Here is a 22,364-nt window from a genome sequence, read left to right as displayed (position 1 = left end):
GAGGGAGAGAGAGAGAAGGGGAGGGAGAGAGAGAGAGAGAAGGGGAGGGAGAGAGAGAGAGAAGGAGAGGGAGAGAGAGAGAGGAGAGGGAGAGAGAAGGGGAGGGAGAGGGAGAGAGAAGGGGAGGGAGAGAGAGAGAGAGAAGGGGAGAGGGAAAGAACGGAGAGAGAAGGGATGGAAGAGGGAAAGGGGGGAGGGGTAGGTGGGGGAGGGGTGGGGATGGATAGGTGGGAGAGGGGTAGGTAGGGGTAGGGGGTAGGGAGGAAGGAGGGGGCAGGGCAGGGAGAGAGGGAAGGAGGGGGCAGGAGAGGGAACTGAAGAATATGATGAGAACTTCAAAATGGAGGCATGAATTTAACAACACAGCAGAGCAGGGATCGGGAGTCAGGGAATTTACTTCCTATTGTGTCTCGTAGATCTTGTTTATCTCAGAGGAGTTCATCAGCTCAAAGCTTTGCGAAAAGAGGGACATTAAGTGATCCTCATCGGAGGGGTCCGGCAGGAAAGCGGCGGGTTCCAGGTCCCCGTTGAGCGCTGCGTCACCAGGATCCGGCTTCTCATCCTCCTGGCTGCTGGCCATGAGCTTCAGGATGTCCGGCGAGTAGCTCATCAGCGTGGTGGTCGGCATGCTGCCGGACAGCCCGTCCAAGCTGAAGTCCTGCAGCGAGGGCCTCAGGGGGTTCGAATGTGGCTGCAGTTGCAGGTTGGACCCGTCTTGCTTGAGCATCTCCCGGAACTCCATGTTGTCGATGGAGCCCAGGCTGACGCACTCGCCCTCCTGGCCCATCATGGTGCCCTCGCCCAGGAACTGATCCATTGAGCTGGGCCCCTCGCCCAGGTACAGCTCTGGCTTGGCAATGCAGGGGGCGGAGGCTGTGCCCACCACCACCCCTCCCCCACCTCCCCCGTCCCCTCCCCCGTCCTGCCCCAGCTGGAAGGAGCTGCCGAACAGCTCGGTCACGTCGATGGTAGAGAAGGCGGGCACGTTGGCAACGTCTGGAGCCTTGCTGGCGAAGGCGAAGGGGCTCACCAGCTGACCTGCCCGGGCGTCTGTCACCACCGGGGGCAAATAGCTGTACGTCGGGGGGGCAGGGGCAGGCACTGACGGGACTTGGGCAGACACGGGCACCTGCGGGTGGCAGGCGCCGGTGGGAAAACGGTCAAGCGGCTGATAACCCAGGCCGGCCGGCATGGTCCCTCCCAGGATATCCGGAGCGCTCCCACCTGAGGAGAGACAAAATGAGAGACCCTGGTCAACGAAACTGCGCTCACCCCGATCCCCCGACAACCATCACACACGAGCCCCACCCTCACCCGCACACCTGCCCCCCCGAACCGACCCCCGACCCACAACAAAGGCTGAAGCAGTGCAGCGCATGAATTGCCCACCTCTGTGCTCCAGCTTCTCGTACATCTTGACGCTGGCCCCTCTGCTATCGCTGCCAGCTCGATGGGGCGTGGCGATGGGTCTCTGGGCTGGGGGCACCCCTGGGGAATGGGGCAATGGAGTCGGGTGGGGGTGGAGAAAAAAAGAGGAGACGTCACTTGTCAACTCAAGACAACAAGCCAAGCATCAAAACCAACGCAGAGTTACTCAGTAAGCAATACAGATCGAAATATATCATTAAGGAGGGAGGTAAAGGGACAGACGGCAATGAGCTCTCACCCTGCATGTTACATTTATGAAGCATGGTCATAAAGTCGAGGCGTGTTTTGCGACGTTTCTCCTGGGTGCCGTAGGGATCTGTTTTTAAAAAAAAGAAGAGGTTATATTTTGAAAAACCACCACCCCACCCCCCCCACCCCATCTCGTGGACCCTGTGCAGCCCAGGATGGCAAACATTACCTTGATCCAATCACAGACACTGTCCACGGCGATGCTCGGTCGTCACAGCACAGCGTCCTGCCGAGAATGGCCTCGTGTTAAAGTGCTACCCGGCAGCTATTTGACTGGAGGAGTCGTCACCTCCACCGAGGCTGATCGGACCCTCAAGCCAGACATTGTCACTCTCAGACACACACACACACACAAGCCCTTACACACTTGGCAGGGAACGAGCCCGCCCGGACTGAGCGTGCGCGCTCCCTCCTCACGCGATGCGGGTAAAACTCAGCCTTCTTGGGACAGAGTCCGGTTTGCCCCGTTGGGTGCTGGCGCTCGCTTGGGGCTGCGCACGGGGTTCAGCGGGTGCCCGGACCTCGGTTCTCAGCGCACGGGGTGGGCTGCTGCTGCTGCCGCCTCCCAGGAGGGCCTGCTTCAGACTCCCGCCCGAGGGGCATCCTTTTCAACCCATCCTGCCGCCTTCAAAGATTTGCGCGCTCACACCCTCCCATCTCCCCATTTCTGCCTCGGAGCTAAAATTGGACCGTCCGGTTCATATTGGACAGGGTCCCCGGAGGGCTAACACACATCCTTTGTGGGATCTTGCTATGCGCAAAGACGGCTGCCACGTTTCTCGCCCCCCCACCAACAGCACGCTTCAGAAGAGTTGGCCGCGAGAACCCACCGCCAGGCGGGGTAGGGGTAGGGGTGGGGGTGTTGGTGGTGGTGGGGGTCACGAGGCAGCGAGAGGCTCCACATACCTTTGTCGTCTGGGAGGTACTGGAACTCCATGGCGTCACTGACTTCCTTGTCGGAGGGGCGGCGCAGCTGCATGTGGACCGTGACGGGCTGGTTCAGCGTGATGTCCTTGTAGGGCGGCGTCTTGAACACGATAGCCACCTGCCGGTGGACGTCGGCCTGGGAGAAGGACCCCTTCCCTTCCCAATTGGAGGTGAAGAACCGCACCTCGATATCTTCTGATCGTGTGAGAGAGCCGAGGGAGGGAGGGAGGGAGAGACGGAGGGGGTGGGGGTGGGGAAAAGGAAGAACACGGGTTACATCTGGCCTTCCGCATCTCTGTCTCCCCCCCTCGTCCCCATTGCCCTGTCCCCACCCACACACCCCCCCCATTGACATATGAGCTGTTGACATTGGAGGACATGAGGGGCTGCCATCACCCAACTCAGCCTCCCCACGCACCAATGCTCCAGTTACCTTTCTGAACCTTGTCACAGAGCAGGAAGATCTCCTCCCCACCTTTACAGCTCCCAGAGTTCTTGTTCACGCGGCAGATCTTCAGCTCCGCCGTGTTTGGAGCTCCTGAAATCAGAGAGATCAAACCTTTCAAACACTGTGCATCACTGCACCAGGCAAAGCTCCCTCTACACTGTCCCCATCAAACACTCCCAGGGCAGTTACAGCACGGGGTTAGATACAGAGTAAAGCTCCCTCTACACTGTCCCCATCAAACACTCCCAGGGCAGTTACAGCACGGGGTTAGATACAGAGTAAAGCTCCCTCTACACCGTCCCCATCAAACATTCCCAGGACAGATACAGCACGGGGTTAGATACAGAGTAAAGCTCCCTCTACATTATCCCCATCAAACAATCCCAGGACAGGTACAGCACGGGGTTAGATACAGGGTAAAGCTCCCTCTACACCGTCCCCATCAAACACTCCCAGGACAGGTACAGCACGGGGTTAGATACAGAGTAAAGCTCCCTCTACATTATCCCCATCAAACACTCCCAGGACAGGTACAGCACGGGGTTAGATACAGGGTAAAGCTCCCTCTACACTGTCCCCATCAAACACTCCCAGGACAGGTACAGCACAGGGTTAGGTACAGAGTAAAGCTCCCTCTACACTGTCCCCATCAAACACTCCCAGGACAGGTACAGCACGGGGTTAGGTACAGAGTAAAGCTCCCTCTACACTGTCCCCATCAAACACTCCCAGGACAGGTACAGCACAGGGTTAGATACAGAGTAAAGCTCCCTCTACACTGTCCCCATCAAACACTCCCAGGACAGGTACAGCACGGGGTTAGATACAGAGTAAAGCTCCCTCTACACTGTCCCCATCAAACACTCCCAGGGCAGGTACAGCACAGGGTTAGATACAGAGTAAAGCTCCCTCTACACCGTCCCCATCAAACACTCTCAGGACAAGTACAGCACGGGGTTAGATACAGAGTAAAGCTCCCTCTACACTGTTCCCATCAAACACTCCCAGGGCAGGTACAGCACGGGGTTAGATACAGAGTAAAGCTCCCTCTACACTGTCCCCATCAAACACTCCCAGGACAGGTACAGCACGGGGTTAGATACAGAGTAAAGCTCCCTCTACACTGTCCCCATCAAACACTCCCAGGACAGGTACAGCACGGGGTTAGATACAGAGTAAAGCTCTCTCTACACTGTCCCCATCAAACACTCCCAGGGCAGGTACAGCACGGGGTTAGATACAGAGTAAAGCTCCCTCTACACTGTCCCCATCAAACACTCCCAGGACAGGTACAGCACGGGGTTAGATACAGAGTAAAGCTCCCTCTACACTGTCCCCATCAAACACTCCCAGGACAGGTACAGCACGGGGTTAGATACAGAGTAAAGCTCCCTCTACACTGTCCCCATCAAACACTCCCAGGGCAGGTACAGCACGGGGTTAGATACAGAGTAAAGCTCCCTCTACACTGTCCCCATCAAACACTCCCAGGACAGGTACAGCACGGGGTTAGATACAGAGTAAAGCTCCCTCTACACTGTCCCCATCAAACACTCCCAGGACAGGTACAGCACGGGGTTAGATACAGAGTAAAGCTCACTCTACACTGTCCCCATCAAACACTCCCAGGGCAGGTACAGCACGGGGTTAGATACAGAGTAAAGCTCCCTCTACACTGTCCCCATCAAACACTCCCAGGACAGGTACAGCACGGGGTTAGATACAGAGTAAAGCTCCCTCTACACTGTCCCCATCAAACACTCCCAGGACAGGTACAGCACGGGGTTAGATACAGAGTAAAGCTCCCTCTACACTGTCCCCATCAAACACTCCCAGGGCAGGTACAGCACAGGGTTAGATACAGAGTAAAGCTCCCTCTACACTGTCCCCATCAAACACTCCCAGGACAGGTACAGCACGGGGTTAGATACAGAGTAAAGCTCCCTCTACACTGACCCCATCAAACACTCCCAGGACAGGTACAGCACGGGGTTAGATACAGAGTAAAGCTCCCTCTACACTGTCCCCATCAAACACTCCCAGGACAGGTACAGCACGGGGTTAGATACAGAGTAAAGCTCCCTCTACACTGTCCCCATCAAACACTCCCAGGACAGGTACAGCACGGGGTTAGATACAGAGTAAAGCTACTTTTGAGAACGAGAGCGCCCCAGAGGTGTTATAAATGGTCTGGCCCCCTTTGCCTCGGCAATCCTCCTACTCACGGTTGTCATAGATTGGGTTGGACACGACAGGCAGAAGGGGTACATTGCAGGTTCCAACCTCGTTGGGAAGGAAGACTTGGAAACAAAGCCGGACTACATTCAGATCCTCCTCTGTCTCGTTCAGCAGCTCCTCTCGTGAGACTGCAACACACATTCAACGGCATTACAATTGCTCTAAGTCCTAATACCAAATTCTCTGGGGTCACTATTGACCACTATTATATAACTGAACTGGACAAGCCATATAAATACTGTGGCTACAAGAGCCGATCAGAGGCTGGGAATCCTGCAGCGAGTAACTCACTTCCTGACTCCCCAAAGCCTGTCCACCATCTACAAGGCACAAGTCAGGAGTGTGATGGAATACTCCCCACTTGCCTGGACGAGTGCAGCTCCAACAACACTCAAGAAGCTGGACACCATCCAGGACAAAGCAGCCCCACTTGATTGGCTCCACATCCACTACCTTCAACATTCACTCCCTCCACCACCGACGCTCGGTAGCAGCAGTGTGTGTACCATCCACAAGATGCACTGCAGCAACTCACCAACGCTCCTTCGACAGCACCTTCCAAACCCATGACCTCTACCATCTAGAAGGACATGGTCAGCAGATGCAAGGGACCATTACCCTCTGCAAGTTGCCCTCCAAGCCACACACCATCCTGACTTGGAACTATATCACCGTTTCTTTACTGTCGCTGGGTCAAAATCCTGGAACTCCCTCCCTAACAGCACTGTGGGTGTACCGACACCACATGGACTGCCCAGGTTCAAGAAGGCAGCTCACCACCACCTTCTCAAGGACAATGAGGGATGGGCAATAAATACTGGCCCAGCCAGCGATGCCCAAATCCCATGAGCAAATTAATTTTAAAAAGTCACACACAACTTTGGTACCACATCGACCGTTCCTTCACTGTCGCTGGGTCAAAATCCTGGAACTCCCTCCCTAACAGCACTGCGGGTGTACCTACACCACATGGACTGCCCAGGTTCAAGAAGGCAGCTCACCACCACCTTCTCAAGGGGGCAACTAGGAATGGGCAATAAATAAACAGACCACTGACGTCTACCGGCTTTTCCCAGCCATTTCCATCCCTGAGGTACTCACTGTTGAAGGGGTTGACGTTCTTGCTGATCCGACTCTGGATGGCCAGGCTCACCTCACGCTTCTTCACACACTGAATGCCAAGGTTCTGGAAGCTAAGACAGAGAGAGAGAGAGAGAGAGAGTGTGTGGGTGGGAAGAGGCTTGAATAGGCAGCTCAGCAATCCCTAACCACCACCATAACCACTTGCTTTCATACCTCATCTGAGCATCCCTGCACACCCCGCCTCTCTCCACGACCCTATTGCTGGCCCTCCGACCCCTCGCTGACCCTCCCTCTCCTTGCGTTTCTCATTCCCCCCCCACCACACCACAGACCTGTGGATGCTCCTTGCAGGTAGGTCAGCCTCGTAGTATCCATCCTTGCAATCTTTCCCCACCAGGTCGTGGGGGTGGGGCTTATAAGGCTCCTTCTTGGTGACGAGACAGATCCGGATCCTGGCCGGGCCGAGGTAATTCACAATCTGAAAGACACGCATGCGATGCAATTATGACAGCAGCTCATCCAGGTCTCGCTGCCCCTTGGTCACCCAGCGTTGGTTGGAACAGAATGCCCCTTTAGCCACTACCACACCCTTCGGTAAAGGACGCGCGGTTGAGTAACCCATCCAGCGAAGGACTGAGTCCGTCTCTCATACACACGCACGCACATCCCGTGATGGCCCCCGAGTCAAATAACTCCCTGACGAATCCAGACCCCCAGTGAGGGACCACAGCCGCTTGCTGAGATAGGTGGGGACAGCAGATCAGTGCAATTGAAACAGCGAGCATCTCTGAAGCACCTTTCACCACCTCAGCACATCTCGAAGAGCTTCACTGGCCTAGTAGCTGTTGTAATGGCAGAAAGGCGACAGCCAAATTCTGCACAGCAAGATCCCACAAACAGGAACGTGATGATAACGAGCAGGTGTTTTTTTTCCTTCCCTCTAAGGCGATGTTGGCTTTTCTTTTTTTGGGAATAAATACTGACCAGGGTACACCCGGGCGCACTCTCGAGTTGTTCGAATACCGGCCGAGGGATCCTTTTACACCCACCTGAAGGGGCCTCCCTCAGTTTAACATCGGGTGTCACCTCCAACCGTGCAGCACTCCCTCAGTGCCGCACCGGGAGCGTGGGCACAGGTCTCTGAACCCACAGGCTGGAGTGCTCCCCACTGGACCCTGGCAGACGCCTCAAAGCAGGGAGAGGCAGACAGACAAACCCTCAGCCTGCACCTTACCTCAATGGCTGGATAGGTCCTCGTGCTGTCAGTGCTCTTTTCTCCAGGGATGCTCCCGGCCGACCGCCCCTCACACTTGTACCGGAAGCGCATCCCCCGTTGTTTGGGCTGTTCCAATATCCGGATGTAGGGGGCCACTGGAGGAAGAGAACAAGTTCCCTGAGCAACTGGTCATGAAACGAACGACCCCTTCCTGAAAAAGCTAACAAGCAGAGCTTAGAAAGCAATGCCGAACAGGTTGAGGTAAAAGATTCCTCCCGACTCCCCAAAGTCTGTCCACCATCTATAAGGTCACAAGTCAGGAGTGTGATGGAATACTCTCCACTTGCCTGGATGAGTGCATCTCCCACAACACTCAAGAAGCTCGACACCATCCAGGGCAAAGCAGCCCCGCTTGATCGGCACCCCATCCACAAACATTCACTCCCTCCACCACCGACGCACAGTGGCAGCAGTGTGTGTACCGTCTACAAGATGCACTGCAGCAACTCGCCAAGGCTCCTTAGACAGCACCGCCCAAACCCATGATTTCTACCACCCACAAGGATGAGGGCAGCAGACGCATGGGAACACCACCACCTGCAAGTTCCCCTCCGAGCCACTCACCATCCTGACTTGGAAATATATCGGCCGTTCCTTCACTGTCGCTGGGTCAAAATCCTGGAACTCCCTCCCTAACAGCACTGTGGGTGTACCTACACCACACGGACTGCAGCGGCTCAAGAAGGCGGCTCACCCCCCACCTTCTCAAGGGGGCAATTAGGGATGGGTAATAAATGCTGGGCCCAGCCAGCGACACTCTCACATCCCGTCAAAGAATAAAAGTTGTCGTAGACTTACCTGCACTGACAGGGGGGTTCCATTGTGTCAGTCCTATCTGAAAACCTACAGGGAGGGAAAAGAGGGGGGGGGAAAGGAAAAAGCAAAGGTTACTTGAGGACATGTTTCCCTCACTGTTTCTCTCTCAGAGGACATGTTCAAACTCCAGAACTTCATTACATTGAGCCAGATTTTTCAAAGGTACAGATTACATTGGTACAGTATTGGTACAGATCGGCTACTCGATAACAGAGTGGTTTGGCAGGCTCCAGGGGACAGAATGGCTCATCTCGCAAACTGCTGAGCGAGGCTTCAATTTTAAGATTTTCAGCCTCCGGTTCATATCCCTCCATGGCCTCCTGGCCGCCTCCCCCTCCCTATTCTCTGTGACCTCCTCCAGCCCTTAACAATCCCCCCTCCAAGGATCTCTGCACTCCCCCAGTTCCGGCCTCTTGGTGCATCCCCCTCCCCAGATTTCCATCGCTCCACCATCGGCGGCTGTGCCTCGGGCAGCCAGGGCCCTTGAGCTGTGAAATTCCCTCTCTGTCTCCTTTAAGACACACCTTAAAACCAACCTCTTGGACCGAGCTTTTGGTGACCTGAGCCAATACCTCCTTATGTAGCTCAGTGTCAAATTTTGTCCAATTTATGCTCCTGTGAATCACCCTAAGACAGGTTACTATGTTAAAGGCACTATATAAATGCAGGTTATTGTTGTTGTAAGTCCCTAACTGCAGGCAGGGAACCCTCGCACAGTCCTGCCACTTCACCTCAAGGACAACCTTGGCAAGGACAACCTTGGTCCAGGATTCTCTTAAGGTTAACTTGCAGGTTGACGCGGTAGTTAGGAAGGCAAATGCAATGTTGGCATTTGTTTTGAGAGGACTAGAATATAAAAGCAGGGATGTGCTGCTGAGGCTTTATAAGGCTCGGGTCAGACCACATTTAGAATATTGTGAGCAATTTTGGGCCCCGTATCTCAGGAAGGATGTGTTGGCCCTGGAGAGGGTCCAGAGGAGGTTCACGAGAACAATGCCAGGAATGAAAGGCTTAACATATGAGGAACGTTTGAGGACTCTGGGTCTATGCTCGATGGAGTTTAGAAGGATGAGGGGGTATCTGATTGAAACTTACAGAATACTGAAAGGCCTGGATAGAGTGGACGTGGGGAAGATGTTTCCATTAGTAGGAGAGACTAGGACCCGAGGGCACAGCCTCAGAGTAAAGGGAAGACCTTTTTGGAAGAGAGATGAGGAGAAACTTCTTTAGCCAGAGAGTGGTGAATCTGAATTCATTGCCACAGAAGGCTGTGGAGGCCAGATCACTGAGTGTATTTAAGACCGAGATAGATAGGTTCTTGATTGGTAAGGGGATCAAAGGTTATGGGGAGAAGGCGGGAGAATGGGGTTGAGAAACTTATCAGCCATGATTGAATGGCGGAGCAGACTCGATGGGCCAAATGGCCTAATTTCTGCTCCTATGTCTTATGGTTTTAACCTGTGTGGCCCTGAGGGTGTTATCTGCTGTCCATAAGCAGTGACCACCACCCCTCCGCCAAGTCCTAACGCCCCCCCGCCCCCACCCTGCACCACCCCACCCCCATTTCACCTTCCTCTGGTCCAGCTGCACAGCAGGCTTCTTTCCATTAAGACAGGATGCACCAGCATACCAGCCCACCCTCTGAACGAAGAGGGCAAGAGATGCATTGCCAGACTATGCCTACAATCTCGGGAACCCTACAGGATGGCACAAAACTAACATCAAACAGCGTTTAATACTTGGCCTGTCAGCAATGATACCTGCTTGGAAAATGTCAGTGGTCAGTTAGAGGGCAATGGTACTATTTATAAAATGTCTGCGGTCAGTCAGAGGGCAATGGTAGCTGCTGGTAAAATGTCCGAGGTCAGTCAGAGGACAATGCTACTACTTGTAAAATGTCGGAGGTCTGTCAGAGGGCTCTCAAGTTATTCAACCCACAATCCTGAGAGTGCTTTTCTCCACTTAAAGCACCCACCCAGTCCAATCTCCACTCTCCAGCTTACTCCTCGTACCTTTCAGTATCTCACCTAATCTAATCCTAGTCACCTACTCACGTAGTAAGGCTTCCTCCACATGGTTCCCATCAAACACTCCCAGGGCAGGTACAACACAGGGTTAGATACAGAGTAAAGCTCCCTCTGCACTGTCCCCATCAAACACTCCCAGGGCAGGTACAGCATGGGGTTAGATACAGGGTAAGGCTCCCTCTACACTGTCCCCATCAAACACTCCCAGGACAGGTACAGCACAGGGTTAGATACAGGGTAAAGCTCCCTCTACACTGTCCCCATCAAACACTCCCAGGACAGGTACAGCAAGGGGTTAGATACAGGGTAAAGTTCCCTCTACACTATCCCCATTAAACACTCCCAGGACAGGTACAGCACAGGGTTAGATACAGAGTAAAGCTCCCTCTACACTGTCCCCATCAAACACTCTCAGGACAGGTACAGCACGGGGTTAGATACAGGGTAAAGCTCCCTCTACACTGTCCCCATCAAACACTCCCAGGACAGGTACAGCACGGGGTTAGATACAGAGTAAAACTCCCTCTACACCGTCCCCATCAAATACTCCCAGGACAGGTACAGCACGGGGTTAGATACAGGGTAAAGCTCCCTCTACACTGTCCCCATCAAACACTCCCAGGACAGGTACAGCACGGGGTTAGATACAGGGTAAAGTTCCCTCTACACTGTCCCCATCAAACACTCCCAGGACAGGTACAGCACGGGGTTAGATACAGACTAAAGCTCCCTCTACACTGTCCCCATCAAACACTCCCAGGACAGGTACAGCACGGGGTTAGATACAGAGTAAAACTCCCTCTACACTGTCCCCATCAAACACTCCCAGGACAGGTACAGCACGGGGTTAGATACAGAGTAAAACTCCCTCTGCACTGTCCCCATCAAACACTCCCAGGGCAGGTACAGCACGGGGTTAGATACAGGGTAAGGCTCCCTCTACACTGTCCCCATCAAACACTCCCAGGACAGGTACAGCACAGGGTTAGATACAGGGTAAAGCTCCCTCTACACTGTCCCCATCAAACACTCCCAGGACAGGTACAGCAAGGGGTTAGATACAGGGTAAAGTTCCCTCTACACTATCCCCATTAAACACTCCCAGGACAGGTACAGCACAGGGTTAGATACAGAGTAAAGCTCCCTCTACACTGTCCCCATCAAACACTCTCAGGACAGGTACAGCACGGGGTTAGATACAGGGTAAAGCTCCCTCTACACTGTCCCCATCAAACACTCCCAGGACAGGTACAGCACGGGGTTAGATACAGAGTAAAACTCCCTCTACACCGTCCCCATCAAATACTCCCAGGACAGGTACAGCACGGGGTTAGATACAGGGTAAAGCTCCCTCTACACTGTCCCCATCAAACACTCCCAGGACAGGTACAGCACGGGGTTAGATACAGGGTAAAGTTCCCTCTACACTGTCCCCATCAAACACTCCCAGGACAGGTACAGCACGGGGTTAGATACAGACTAAAGCTCCCTCTACACTGTCCCCATCAAACACTCCCAGGACAGGTACAGCACGGGGTTAGATACAGAGTAAAACTCCCTCTACACTGTCCCCATCAAACACTCCCAGGACAGGTACAGCACGGGGTTAGATACAGAGTAAAACTCCCTCTACACTGTCCCCATCAAACACTCCCAGGACAGGTACAGCACGGGGTTAGATACAGAGTAAAGCTCCCTCTACACTGTCCCCATCAAACACTCCCAGGACAGGTACAGTACGGGGTAAGATACAGAGTAAAGCTCCCTCTACACTGTCCCCATCAAACACTCCCAGGACAGGTACAGCACAGGGTTAGATACAGAGTAAAGCTCCCTCTACACTGTCCTCATCAAACACTCCCAGGACAGGTACAGCACGGGGTTAGATACAGAGTAAAGCTCCCTCTACACTGTCCCCATCAAACACTCCCAGGATAGGTACAGTACGGGGTTAGATACAGAGTAAAGCTCCCTCTACACTGTCCCCATCAAACACTCCCAGGACAGGTACAGCACAGGGTTAGATACAGAGTAAAGCTCCCTCTACACTGTCCTCATCAAACACTCCCAGGACAGGTACAGCACGGGGTTAGATACAGAGTAAAGCTCCCTCTACACTGTCCTCGTCAAACACTCCCAGGACAGGTACAGCACGGGGTTAGATACAGAGTAAAGCTCCCTCTACACTGTCCCCATCAAACACTCCCAGGGCAGGTACAGCACGGGGTTAGATACAGAGTAAAGCTCCCTCTACACTGTCCCCATCAAACACTCCCAGGACTGGTACAGCACGGGGTTAGATACAGAGTAAAGCTCCCTCTACACTGTCCCCATCAAACACTCCCAGGACAGGTACAGCACGGGGTTAGATACAAAGTAATACTCCCTCCACACTGTCCCCATCAAACACTCCCAGGGCAGGTACAGCACGGGGTAGATACAGTGTAAAGCTCCCTCTACACCGTCCCCATCAAACACTCCCAGGGCAGGTACAGCACGGGGTTAGATACAGTGTAAAGCTCCCTCTACACCGTCCCCATCAAACACTCCCAGGGCAGGTACAGCACGGGGTTAGATACAGAGTAAAGCTCCCTCTACACTGTCCCCATCAAACACTCCCAGGGCAGGTACAGCACGGGGTTAGATACAGAGTAAAGCTCCCTCTACACTGTCCCCATCAAACACTCCCAGGACAGGTACAGCACGGGGTTAGATACAGAGTAAAGCTCCCTCTACACCGTCCCCATCAAACACTCCCAGGACAGGTACAGCACGGGGTTAGATACAGAGTAAAGCTCCCTCTACACCGTCCCCATCAAACACTCCCAGGACAGGTACAGCACGGGGTTAGATACAGAGTAAAGCTCCCTCTACACTGTCCCCATCAAACACTCCCAGGACAGGTACCGCACGGGGTTAGATACAGAGTAAAGCTCCCTCTACACCGTCCCCATCAAACACTCCCAGGGCAGGTACAGCACGGGGTTAGATACAGAGTAAAGCTCCCTCTACACTGTCCCCATCAAACACTCCCAGGACAGGTACAGCACGGGGTTAGATACAGAGTAAAGCTCCCTCTACACCTTCCCCATCAAACACTCCCAGGGCAGGTACAGCCCGGGGTTAGATACAGAGTGAAGCTTTATTATTAATTCCGATTGGGCTAGCTCCAGTCAGGGAGATACCGGCTCTCGAGTCCATTCAAAACAGTTTTTCCGGAGCAAATATGGTCGAGGAGCAACAAATGGACAGGCCGTACAAAAGCAAAAAATTATTGATGCTGAAAATCTGAAATTAAATCAGAAAATGCTGGAAATGCTCAGCAGGCTAGGCAGCACCAGTGGAGAAAGAAACAGAGTTATCATTTCAGGTCATCGGAAGAGGGCAGGTCCTACCAGTGTAGTAATGAGGAACCAGCGAACCTTGATGATAATCTACCAGTGAAGGAGTGTTTGGAGGTCTTGTGGCACAGTGGGTAGCATCCCTGTCCTTGAGCCAAATGCACGCAAAAGTATACGTTGCCATGGCAACCTGGATTCCTTTGGTGGGGTAACTGGGGGCAGTGAGAGGGGGGGCCGGTGGGTTCCAGTTAGCCGGACAGCCGGTGTGGATCAGATTGTGGCTAACAGAGTGAGGTTTGGTCAGTGGATTCGGGACCTGCCTCCTTGCCCTGTCCATGGTAGAGGTCAATGGCACTGCGTGGACCGGGCCCAATATAGAGAACTCAAGAAGAAGAAAGGTAGAAGGAATGTTTATCCAACAGTGAAGCACAACACCAGCGAGTTCCGTGCTAGGCTTGAAGAGGAGGCGCGCCACAGTTACTAAGATTGTAGGTTTTGGCAAGAAACCTGCCCGAGATTTCGGGATTAACATGGAATGTTCTCAACGTCGTATCAGGAGAGAAAGGCTAAAAAGTGGGCCCCTTTTTTTAAAAAGGATATCGTGTGGGCAATATCAAAAATGAAAATAAGGAAAATGGCACACTTGTTGAATTAGTTAACTCTGGCAGTCTTCACTGTCGAGGACGAGGAGAATATGCCCCACATTCCAGGGAGATTAATCATGAAACTAAGGCTGGAACTCTCTAAAAGAAACCTAAGCAAGGAAACAGCATTAGAGAAAAAAATAATAAAAACAACGGCAGCAAAGACAGACAAATCCCCAGGACAGACAAAACACTTGGGACGGAAACTTAAGTAGTTGCAGCACAGAAACAGGCTATTCGGCCCAACTGCTCTGTGCTGGTGTTTATGCTCCACTTGAGCCTCCTCCCACCCACTCTTCATCTCCCCCCATCACCCTATCCTTCTATTCCTTTCTCCCTCGTGTGTTTATCCAGCGTCCCCCTTAAACGTATCTATACTATTCACCTCAACCACTCCATGTGGGAGCGAGTTCCACATTCTCCCCACTCTCCGGGTAAAGAAGTCTCTCCTGAATTCCTGATTGGAATTATTCGTGAAGGTCTTGTGGCACAATGGATAGCCTCCCTGCCTCTGAGCCAGAAGCTCCAGGTTCAATTCCCACCTCAGATGGCCCAAGGAAGGTACATTCATGGCGCAGGTTTGAGTACCAACCTACAGATCCTTCCAAGACACACCAATGACAGGCGGTAAGAGCAGAAGAGATCGCTGGTCACTCGCGTGATGGAAAGAACGTTGGAGCCTCGACCATCACTATCCATAGCTCCAGACATGCCTGAAGTGCAAACTCAGACTCCCAGAGTGATCTACAACATACCACCACCACCGCCATCTTATATCGATGGCCGCTAGTTCTGGTCTTGCCTGCAAGTGGAAACATCTTCTCTGTGCCTACCCTATCAAATTCTTTAATTTATCCCTATTTTTTTTTCAGATAACGGTCTAATTCCTCTTCGAATGCCTCGTTTGCACCTGCCTCTGCCACACACTCAGGCAGTGCATTCCAGATCCTTAACCACTTCCTACGTGAAACAGTTTTCCCTCATGTCGCTCTTGCTTCTTTCGCCAATTACTCTCCGTGCCCTCTCACTCTCGATCTTTTCACAAGTGGGAACAGTTTCTCCCTATCAACTCTGTCTAGACCCTTCGTGATTTTGAATATCTCTATCTCATCTCTCAGCCTTCTTTTCTCCAGGGAAAACAGTCCCAACTTCTCCAATCCATCTTCATAAATTGAAGTCCCTCATCCCTGGAACCATTCTCCTGAATTTTTTCTGCACACTCTCCAATGCCTTCACATCCTTCCTAAAATACAGCGTCCAGAACTGGATGGAATACTCCAGCCGAGGCTGAACTAGTGACTGATACAAGCTCAACATAACCTCCTTGCTTGCACAATGCCCCTATTAATAAAGCCCAGGATACTGTGTGCTTTATTAACCACTCTCTCGACCTGTCCTGCCACTTTCAATGACTTATGCACATATACACACAGGTCCCTCTGCTCCTGCACCCCCTTTAGAGTTGGACCCTTTATTTTATATTGTCTCTCCTTGTTCTTCCTACCAAAATTAATCATTTCACATTCCTCTGCATTGAACTTCAGCTGCCCTATGGGTGTCCACCCATTCCACGAACTTGTCTAACTCCCTTCGAAGGTCTACACTATCCTCCTCACAGTTCACAAGTTGTGAGTTTGGTGTCATCCACAAATTTCAAAATTGTGCCTTGTACACCAAGGTCTAAGTCATTAACATGTATCAGGAAGAGCAAGCCAACACTAACCCCTGGTTAGTCCACTACAAACCTCCCTCCAGCCTGAAAAACATCCATTAACCATTGTTCTCTGTTGCCTGTCACTCAGCCAATTTCGTATCGTCGCTACTGTCCCTTTTAATCCATGAGCTATAACTTTGCTCACAAGTCTGTTGTGTGGCACTGTGTCAAATGCCTTTTGGAAGTCCAGGTACATCACGTCAACCGCATTTCCCTCATCAACCCTTTCTGTTACCTCATCAAAAATCTCCAGCGAGTTAGTTAAATATGATTTTTCCTTAATATATCCATGCTGGTTTCCCTTAATTAACTGGCATTTGTCCATGTGACTATTAACTTTGTCCTGAAATTATTGTTTCTAGAGGTTTCCCCCACCACCAAAGTTAAACTGACTGGCCTGTAGTTGCTGGGCTTATCTTTACAGCCTTTTTGAAAAGGATGTAACATTTGCAATTCTGCACTCCTCTGGCACCACCAGAGTCTAAGGAAGACTGAAAAATTATGGCCAGTGCCTCTGCAATACCCACTCTCACTTCTCGTAGTATTCTTAGATGCATTTCACCCGGACCTGGTGCCTTATCAAGTTGAAGTACAGATAACCTATCCAATACCTCTTCCTTATCAATTGTAAGCCCGCCTAGTGTCTGAATTACCTCCTTTTTCACTGTGGCTTGGGCAGCATCTTCCTCCTTGGTAAAGACAGATGCAAAGTATTCATTTAACACCTCAGGCATGCCCCCTGCCTCCATGTTCAAATCCCCTTTTTTGATCCCTCATTAGCCCTACTGCTCCTTTTACCATTTATATGTCTATAAAAGACTTTGGGATGCCCTTTTAGGTTAGCCTTCAGTTTATTTGCATTCTCCCTCTTTGCTTCTCTTTTTTACTTCCTCGCCTCCCTCTACACTGTCCCCATCAAACACTCCTAGGGCAGGTACAGCACAGGGTTAGATACAGAGTAAAGCTCCCTCTACATTGTCCCCATCAAACACTCCCAGGACAGATACAGCACGGGGTTAGATACAGAGTAAAGCTCCCTCTACACTGTCCCCATCAAAAACTCCCAGGACAGGTACAGCACGGGGTTAGATACGGAGTAAAGCTCCCTCTACACTGTCCCCATCAAACACTCCCAGGACAGATACAGCACGGGGTCAGATACAGAGTAAAACTCCCTCTACACTGTCCTATGAAAATGCCTCTTGCTATCTCCCTGATATTCTCTAGTCCCATTAATGCCAACCATTTTTTGTTTGGTGCTTATTGGATTCACAACTGCGATTTGCCAGAACATTGCAATTCAAAGTTTTGCACAATTCAAACAGGTATGATTAACATTTTAAACAACTGACAACAGTTCACAATTACTTCACTCACTGTGACCAGGATAATACAATGGTCAGATTGAAATATTCACACACATAATGACTCTGAGTCACATTATATCTCAGTAATGTGTGTTGAAACCTTAAAAGTCTTTCAATTGTTCTGTCAGTTTATTTGCATTCTCCCTCTTTGCTTTTCTTATTTACTTCCTCACCTCCCTTTATGCTGTTCCCATCAAACACTCCCAGGACGGGTACAGCACAGGGTTAGATACAGATTAAAGCTCCCTCTACACTGTCCCCATCAAACACTCCCAGGACAGATACAGCACGGGGTTAGATACAGAGTAAAACTCCCTCTACACTGTCCCCATCAAACACTCCCAGGACAGGTACAGCACGGGGTTAGATACAGAGTAAAACTCCCTCTACACTGTCCCCATCAAACACTCCCAGGACAGGTACAGCACGGGGTTAGATACAGAGTAAAACTCCCTCTACACTGTCCTATGAAAATGCCTCTTGCTATCTCCCTGATATTCTCTAGTCCCATTAATGCCAACCATTTGTTGTTTGATGCTTCAGCAGTTATTGGATTCACAACTGCGATTAGCCAGAACATTGCAATTCAAAGTTTTGCACAATTCAAACAGGTATGATTAACATTTTAAACAATTGACAATAGTTCACAATTACTTCACTCACTGTGACCAGGATAATACAATGGTCAGATTGGAATATTCACACACATAACGACTCTGAGTCACATTACATCTCAGTAATGTGTGCTGAAACCTTAAAAGTCTTTCAATTGTTCTGTCAGTTTATTTGCATTCTCCCTCTTTGCTTCTCTTATTTACTTCCTCACCTCCCTTTATGCTGTTCCCATCAAACACTCCCAGGACGGGTACAGCACAGGGTTAGATACAGAGTAAAGCTCCCTCCACACTGTCCCCATCAAACACTCCCAGGACAGGTACAGCACAGGGTTAGATACAGAGTAAAGCTCCCTCCACACTGTCCCCATCAAACACTCCCAGGACAGGTACAGCACGGGGGTAGATGCAGAGTAAAGCTCCCTCTACACTGTCCCCATCAAACACTCCCAGGACAGGTACAGCACGGGGTTAGATGCAGAGTAAAGCTCCCTCTACACTGTCCCCATCAAACACTCCCAGGACAGGTACAGCACAGGGTTAGACACAGAGTAAAGCTCCCTCTACACTGTCCCCATCAAACACTCCCAGGACAGGTACAGCACAGGGTTAGATACAGAGTAAAGCTCCCTCCACACTGTCCCCATCAAACACTTCCAGGACAGGTACAGAACGGGGGTAGATACAGAGTAAAGCTCCCTCTACACTGTCCCCATCCAACACTCCCAGGACAGGTACAGCACGGGGTTAGATACAGAGTGAAGCTCCCTCTACACTGTCCCCATCAAACACTCCCAGGACCGGTACAGCACAGGGTTAGATACAGAGTAAAGCTCCCTCTACACTGTCTTCATCAAACATTCCCAGGGCAGGTACTGCACCTTTGAGGTGCAAGATCAAGCTAATCTGGTTTTAAATGAAGACCTTAGGGATTCTGGAAAGGCAGGACAGAATGCACCGATCCCCTTACAGACATGCTGGTTGACAGTCTTAGGAATTTCTTTTTTATTCATTCATTGGGTGTGGGCATCGCTGGCTAGGCATTTATTGCCCATCCCTAATTTAAGGGTCAACCACATTGCTGTGGGTCTGGAGTCACATGTAGGCCAGACCAGGTAAGGAAGGCAGTTTTTTTTTTAAAACAACAAATGACAAGGGTTTCATGGTCATCATTAGACTTTTAATTCCAGATTTTTACTGAAATAAAATTCCGTCATCTGCCGTGGCGGGATTCGAACCCCCATCCCCAGAGAATTACCCTGGGTCTCTGAATTACTAGTCCCGTGACAATACCACTGCACCATCACCTTAACAACATGTTATTTTTGTGCATGTTATGCCCCATTTTCCTGTGGGTGCAGATATCTGCCAACCTGTTAATGTGCCGGATAATTTAGTGCCAAATTACAGTACCGGTGGGTCGCTGTTTAAAAATAACGGGTCGCCTGTTCAAGACAGAGATGAGGAGAATTTTTTTTTTCTCAGTGGGTTGCAAGACTTTGGAACTCTCTTCCTCAAAAGGCAGTGGAAGCAGGGTCTTTGAATATTTTTAAGGCAGAGCTAGATAGATTCTTGATAAGTAAGGGGGTGAGAGGTTATCAGGAGTAGGTGGGAATGTGGGGTTGAGGTTACGATCGGATCAGCCATGACCTTATTGAATGGCGGAGCAGGCTCGAGGGGCTGAGTGACCTACTCCAGCTAATTAGGGCCAATTTTGGTCTGTGAGCCCTCTGTGTAGTGGGTTAAAATTTCCAAAGTTACTTCATGCAGCAAGACAGCCAGTGAGAGCAGAGCATAACTATTTCGATCAGGAATACATTAAATCCAAGAACCCAGAAGTGAAAGCATTAGTGTGACACAGACAGCAAAGCGACACTTACCAAATCATGTTCTGGAGATATTGGTTGAGGGATAAATATTGGCCCCAGGACACCGGGGAGAACTCCCCCCACCCCTTATTCTTCCAATTGTGGCCGTGGGATTGTTTACACCCACCCGAGAGGGCAGACGGGGCCCCGGTTTAATGCCTCATCTGAAAAACAGCACTTCTGGCAGCGCGGCACTCCCTCGGCCAACGCCAACACTCCAGCAGCGCGGTGCTCCCTCAGCCAACGCCAACCCTCCGGCAGCTCAGCACTCCCTCGACCAACGCCGACCCTCCAGCAGTGCGGATCTTCCACAGCGCTGACCCTCCAGCCCAACATGTTGGTGTTTATTAAACCATCAATCCAACCTCTATTTAAATGTTCACATGGTCTCTACCTCGATCACCAACTGCAATAGTGCAGTCCACAGCCTCCTGTACAAAACATTTCACCAGCTCAGGCCTAAACAATTCACCTTATAGTTATCTTAAAGGCTTGCATTTCCATAGCACCTTTCACCACCTCAGGACATCCTAAAGCACAGGGCAGTCAATTAAACACTTTTTGAAGTGTGGTCACTGTTGCAAGGCACATTGAGTCGTACGGACTCGAAACGTTAACTGTGTTCCTCTCCGCAGATGCTGTCAGACCTGCTGAGTTTTTCCAGGTATTTGTATTTTTGTTTTTGCTTTACATTGGGAAACAAGTTGCGTAGAGCAAGATCCCAGAAACAGCAACTGGGATCACATCCCGGGTAATCTGTTCCTTTAGCTGAGGGACAATTGTTGGCCTCTAGGAAGGAACTAGAGGGGAGCCCCTCTGTCCTGGCACCTGAGGGGGGAGCAGATAATGTATTATCCAAAAGAGGGCACCTCCGACAGTGTCGCACTCCCCGGCTACTGCATTGGGAGCTTGTGGGACTTGAACCCACAGGCTTCTGAGCCAAGAGGCCGGAGTGCTGGTTGGCCCAGTTTCCATGTTACAGACAAATAAAACAGTCCTGATGACTCCCCTGCAAGCCACTTGTAAAGTCTCCCCGCTGTCTAGGTAACCAGGTAACCATGTACCACCAGGCCACCTCCTGCCACTCTGCCAGAGGGGTAGAGGGGGGCGTGGAGGCTGTTCCCTCCTCCACTGCCAGTTCAAACACACAACACAATTTTTCCATGAAAAACAAATACGAAAATACACACACACACACATATGCAAAGCAAACCCTGGTGGGAGTTTCAGAACCGCCTATAAACAGACAGAGCCCCGGCTGCTGGCAATCGTTAAAAAAGGAAGTCAGGAGCTGGGCCCTAACGCCGAGCCTCCCCAGAGGAGAGACATTAGCAGGAAAATACAGACCCAGAGATTCAAACCCCATCCCAGGACCAGTTTGCACTTAAAGGACAGGCGCCAGAAGAGAAAGTGCTTTTATATATATATATATATGTGTATATGTTTAAGCCTGGAATCTGCAGACAGAAAGTAACGAGATCTAGACAAGTCCAAGAGGAAGACTGGTCATTTTCGTGGCTGGTGTGTCAACTGGGCGTGATTTAAAACTGGAGGAATACACACACACTAACCTTCCATTTGTTTCCAGAGAGGGTGAGGATAGTGGGGGCTCCAGGTATCCGGGGTGGGTAGGGGAGGGAGGGAGGGGGAAGGGATGGAGAATGGAGGGGAAGGGATGAGATCTCTGAATTTACAACAGAGTGGGAGAGGGGAGGAGGAGGAGAGGGAAGGGGGGTGGTGGTGGTGGTGGTGCTTTGAAAAAGGATCCCAAACACCCCGCGTCAATTTCTCCTGTTATTTATTGAAACCAACACGGAAATGCCCAGACGCATGACGTCAGCGCCGGAAAGGAACCTTGCCGAGTTGTTACAACGTTCTGCGCCAATGTATCCAGTGCCTTCGTTCCACCAGCCCTGGGCTGGGTCCATTCATAAAAAATACATCTACACAGAAACATGCCCCTCGCAATAAGGCCATGTTGATGGGAGTGGGAGGTGGAGGTTTTATTTATTTTTTCTTCAAAAATAAAAGACATACAAAGGGTAAGGCCCAGCTGCAAAGAGCCAGGCACACACAACACGCAGCAAGTTTGGGGTGGGGTGGGTCTCTGAGAAGATCTTTAATGTGCCAACGTTAAAAATAGGAATTAAGCACCTTTTCCCCCACCCCCAAAAAACAAAGCAAAGTGCTGCGGATGCTGGAGATCTGAAATAAAAACAGGAAGTGCTGGAAACACTCAGCAGGTCTGGCAGCCTCTGTGGAGAGAGAGAGAGAGAGAGAGAGAAACAGAGTTAACGTCTCGAGTCCAATGTGGCCAAGAAAAA

At 51.1% G+C, this 22,364-nt stretch overlaps 2 protein-coding genes across 4 annotated transcripts in view; both read right to left on the bottom strand.

Annotated features, from left to right (window-relative positions):
- The window catches only part of LOC144670193 (putative RNA-binding protein EIF1AD), a 333,511-nt gene that overhangs the window by 63,101 nt on the left and 248,046 nt on the right, over positions 1-22,364 (bottom strand). The gene's annotated exons all lie outside the window — the stretch shown is intronic.
- On the bottom strand, positions 254-21,878 carry LOC144670189 (transcription factor p65-like). 3 transcript variants are annotated; one of them, XM_078532667.1, is made up of 11 exons: positions 21,612-21,878; positions 8,448-8,492; positions 7,608-7,744; positions 6,706-6,851; positions 6,392-6,483; positions 5,278-5,418; positions 3,038-3,142; positions 2,584-2,799; positions 1,667-1,744; positions 1,390-1,488; positions 254-1,224 (listed from the first exon to the last, which is right to left on the bottom strand). In XM_078532667.1, exons 1-11 carry the CDS (start codon positions 21,616-21,618, stop codon positions 401-403), a joined length of 1,890 nt encoding a protein of 629 aa, XP_078388793.1. In that variant the 5' UTR covers positions 21,619-21,878; the 3' UTR covers positions 254-400. The 3 variants fall into 3 exon arrangements, with proteins under 3 accessions (XP_078388793.1, XP_078388795.1, XP_078388796.1); XM_078532669.1 differs by having other exon boundaries at positions 2,584-2,796; XM_078532670.1 differs by lacking the exon at positions 21,612-21,878 and adding an exon at positions 20,053-20,216.

This window comes from Cetorhinus maximus, chromosome 31 (assembly GCF_964194155.1).
Source record: "Cetorhinus maximus chromosome 31, sCetMax3.hap1.1, whole genome shotgun sequence".
Classification (NCBI taxonomy): domain Eukaryota; kingdom Metazoa; phylum Chordata; class Chondrichthyes; order Lamniformes; family Cetorhinidae; genus Cetorhinus; species Cetorhinus maximus.
This window is presented reverse-complemented; position numbering and strand designations above follow the sequence as displayed.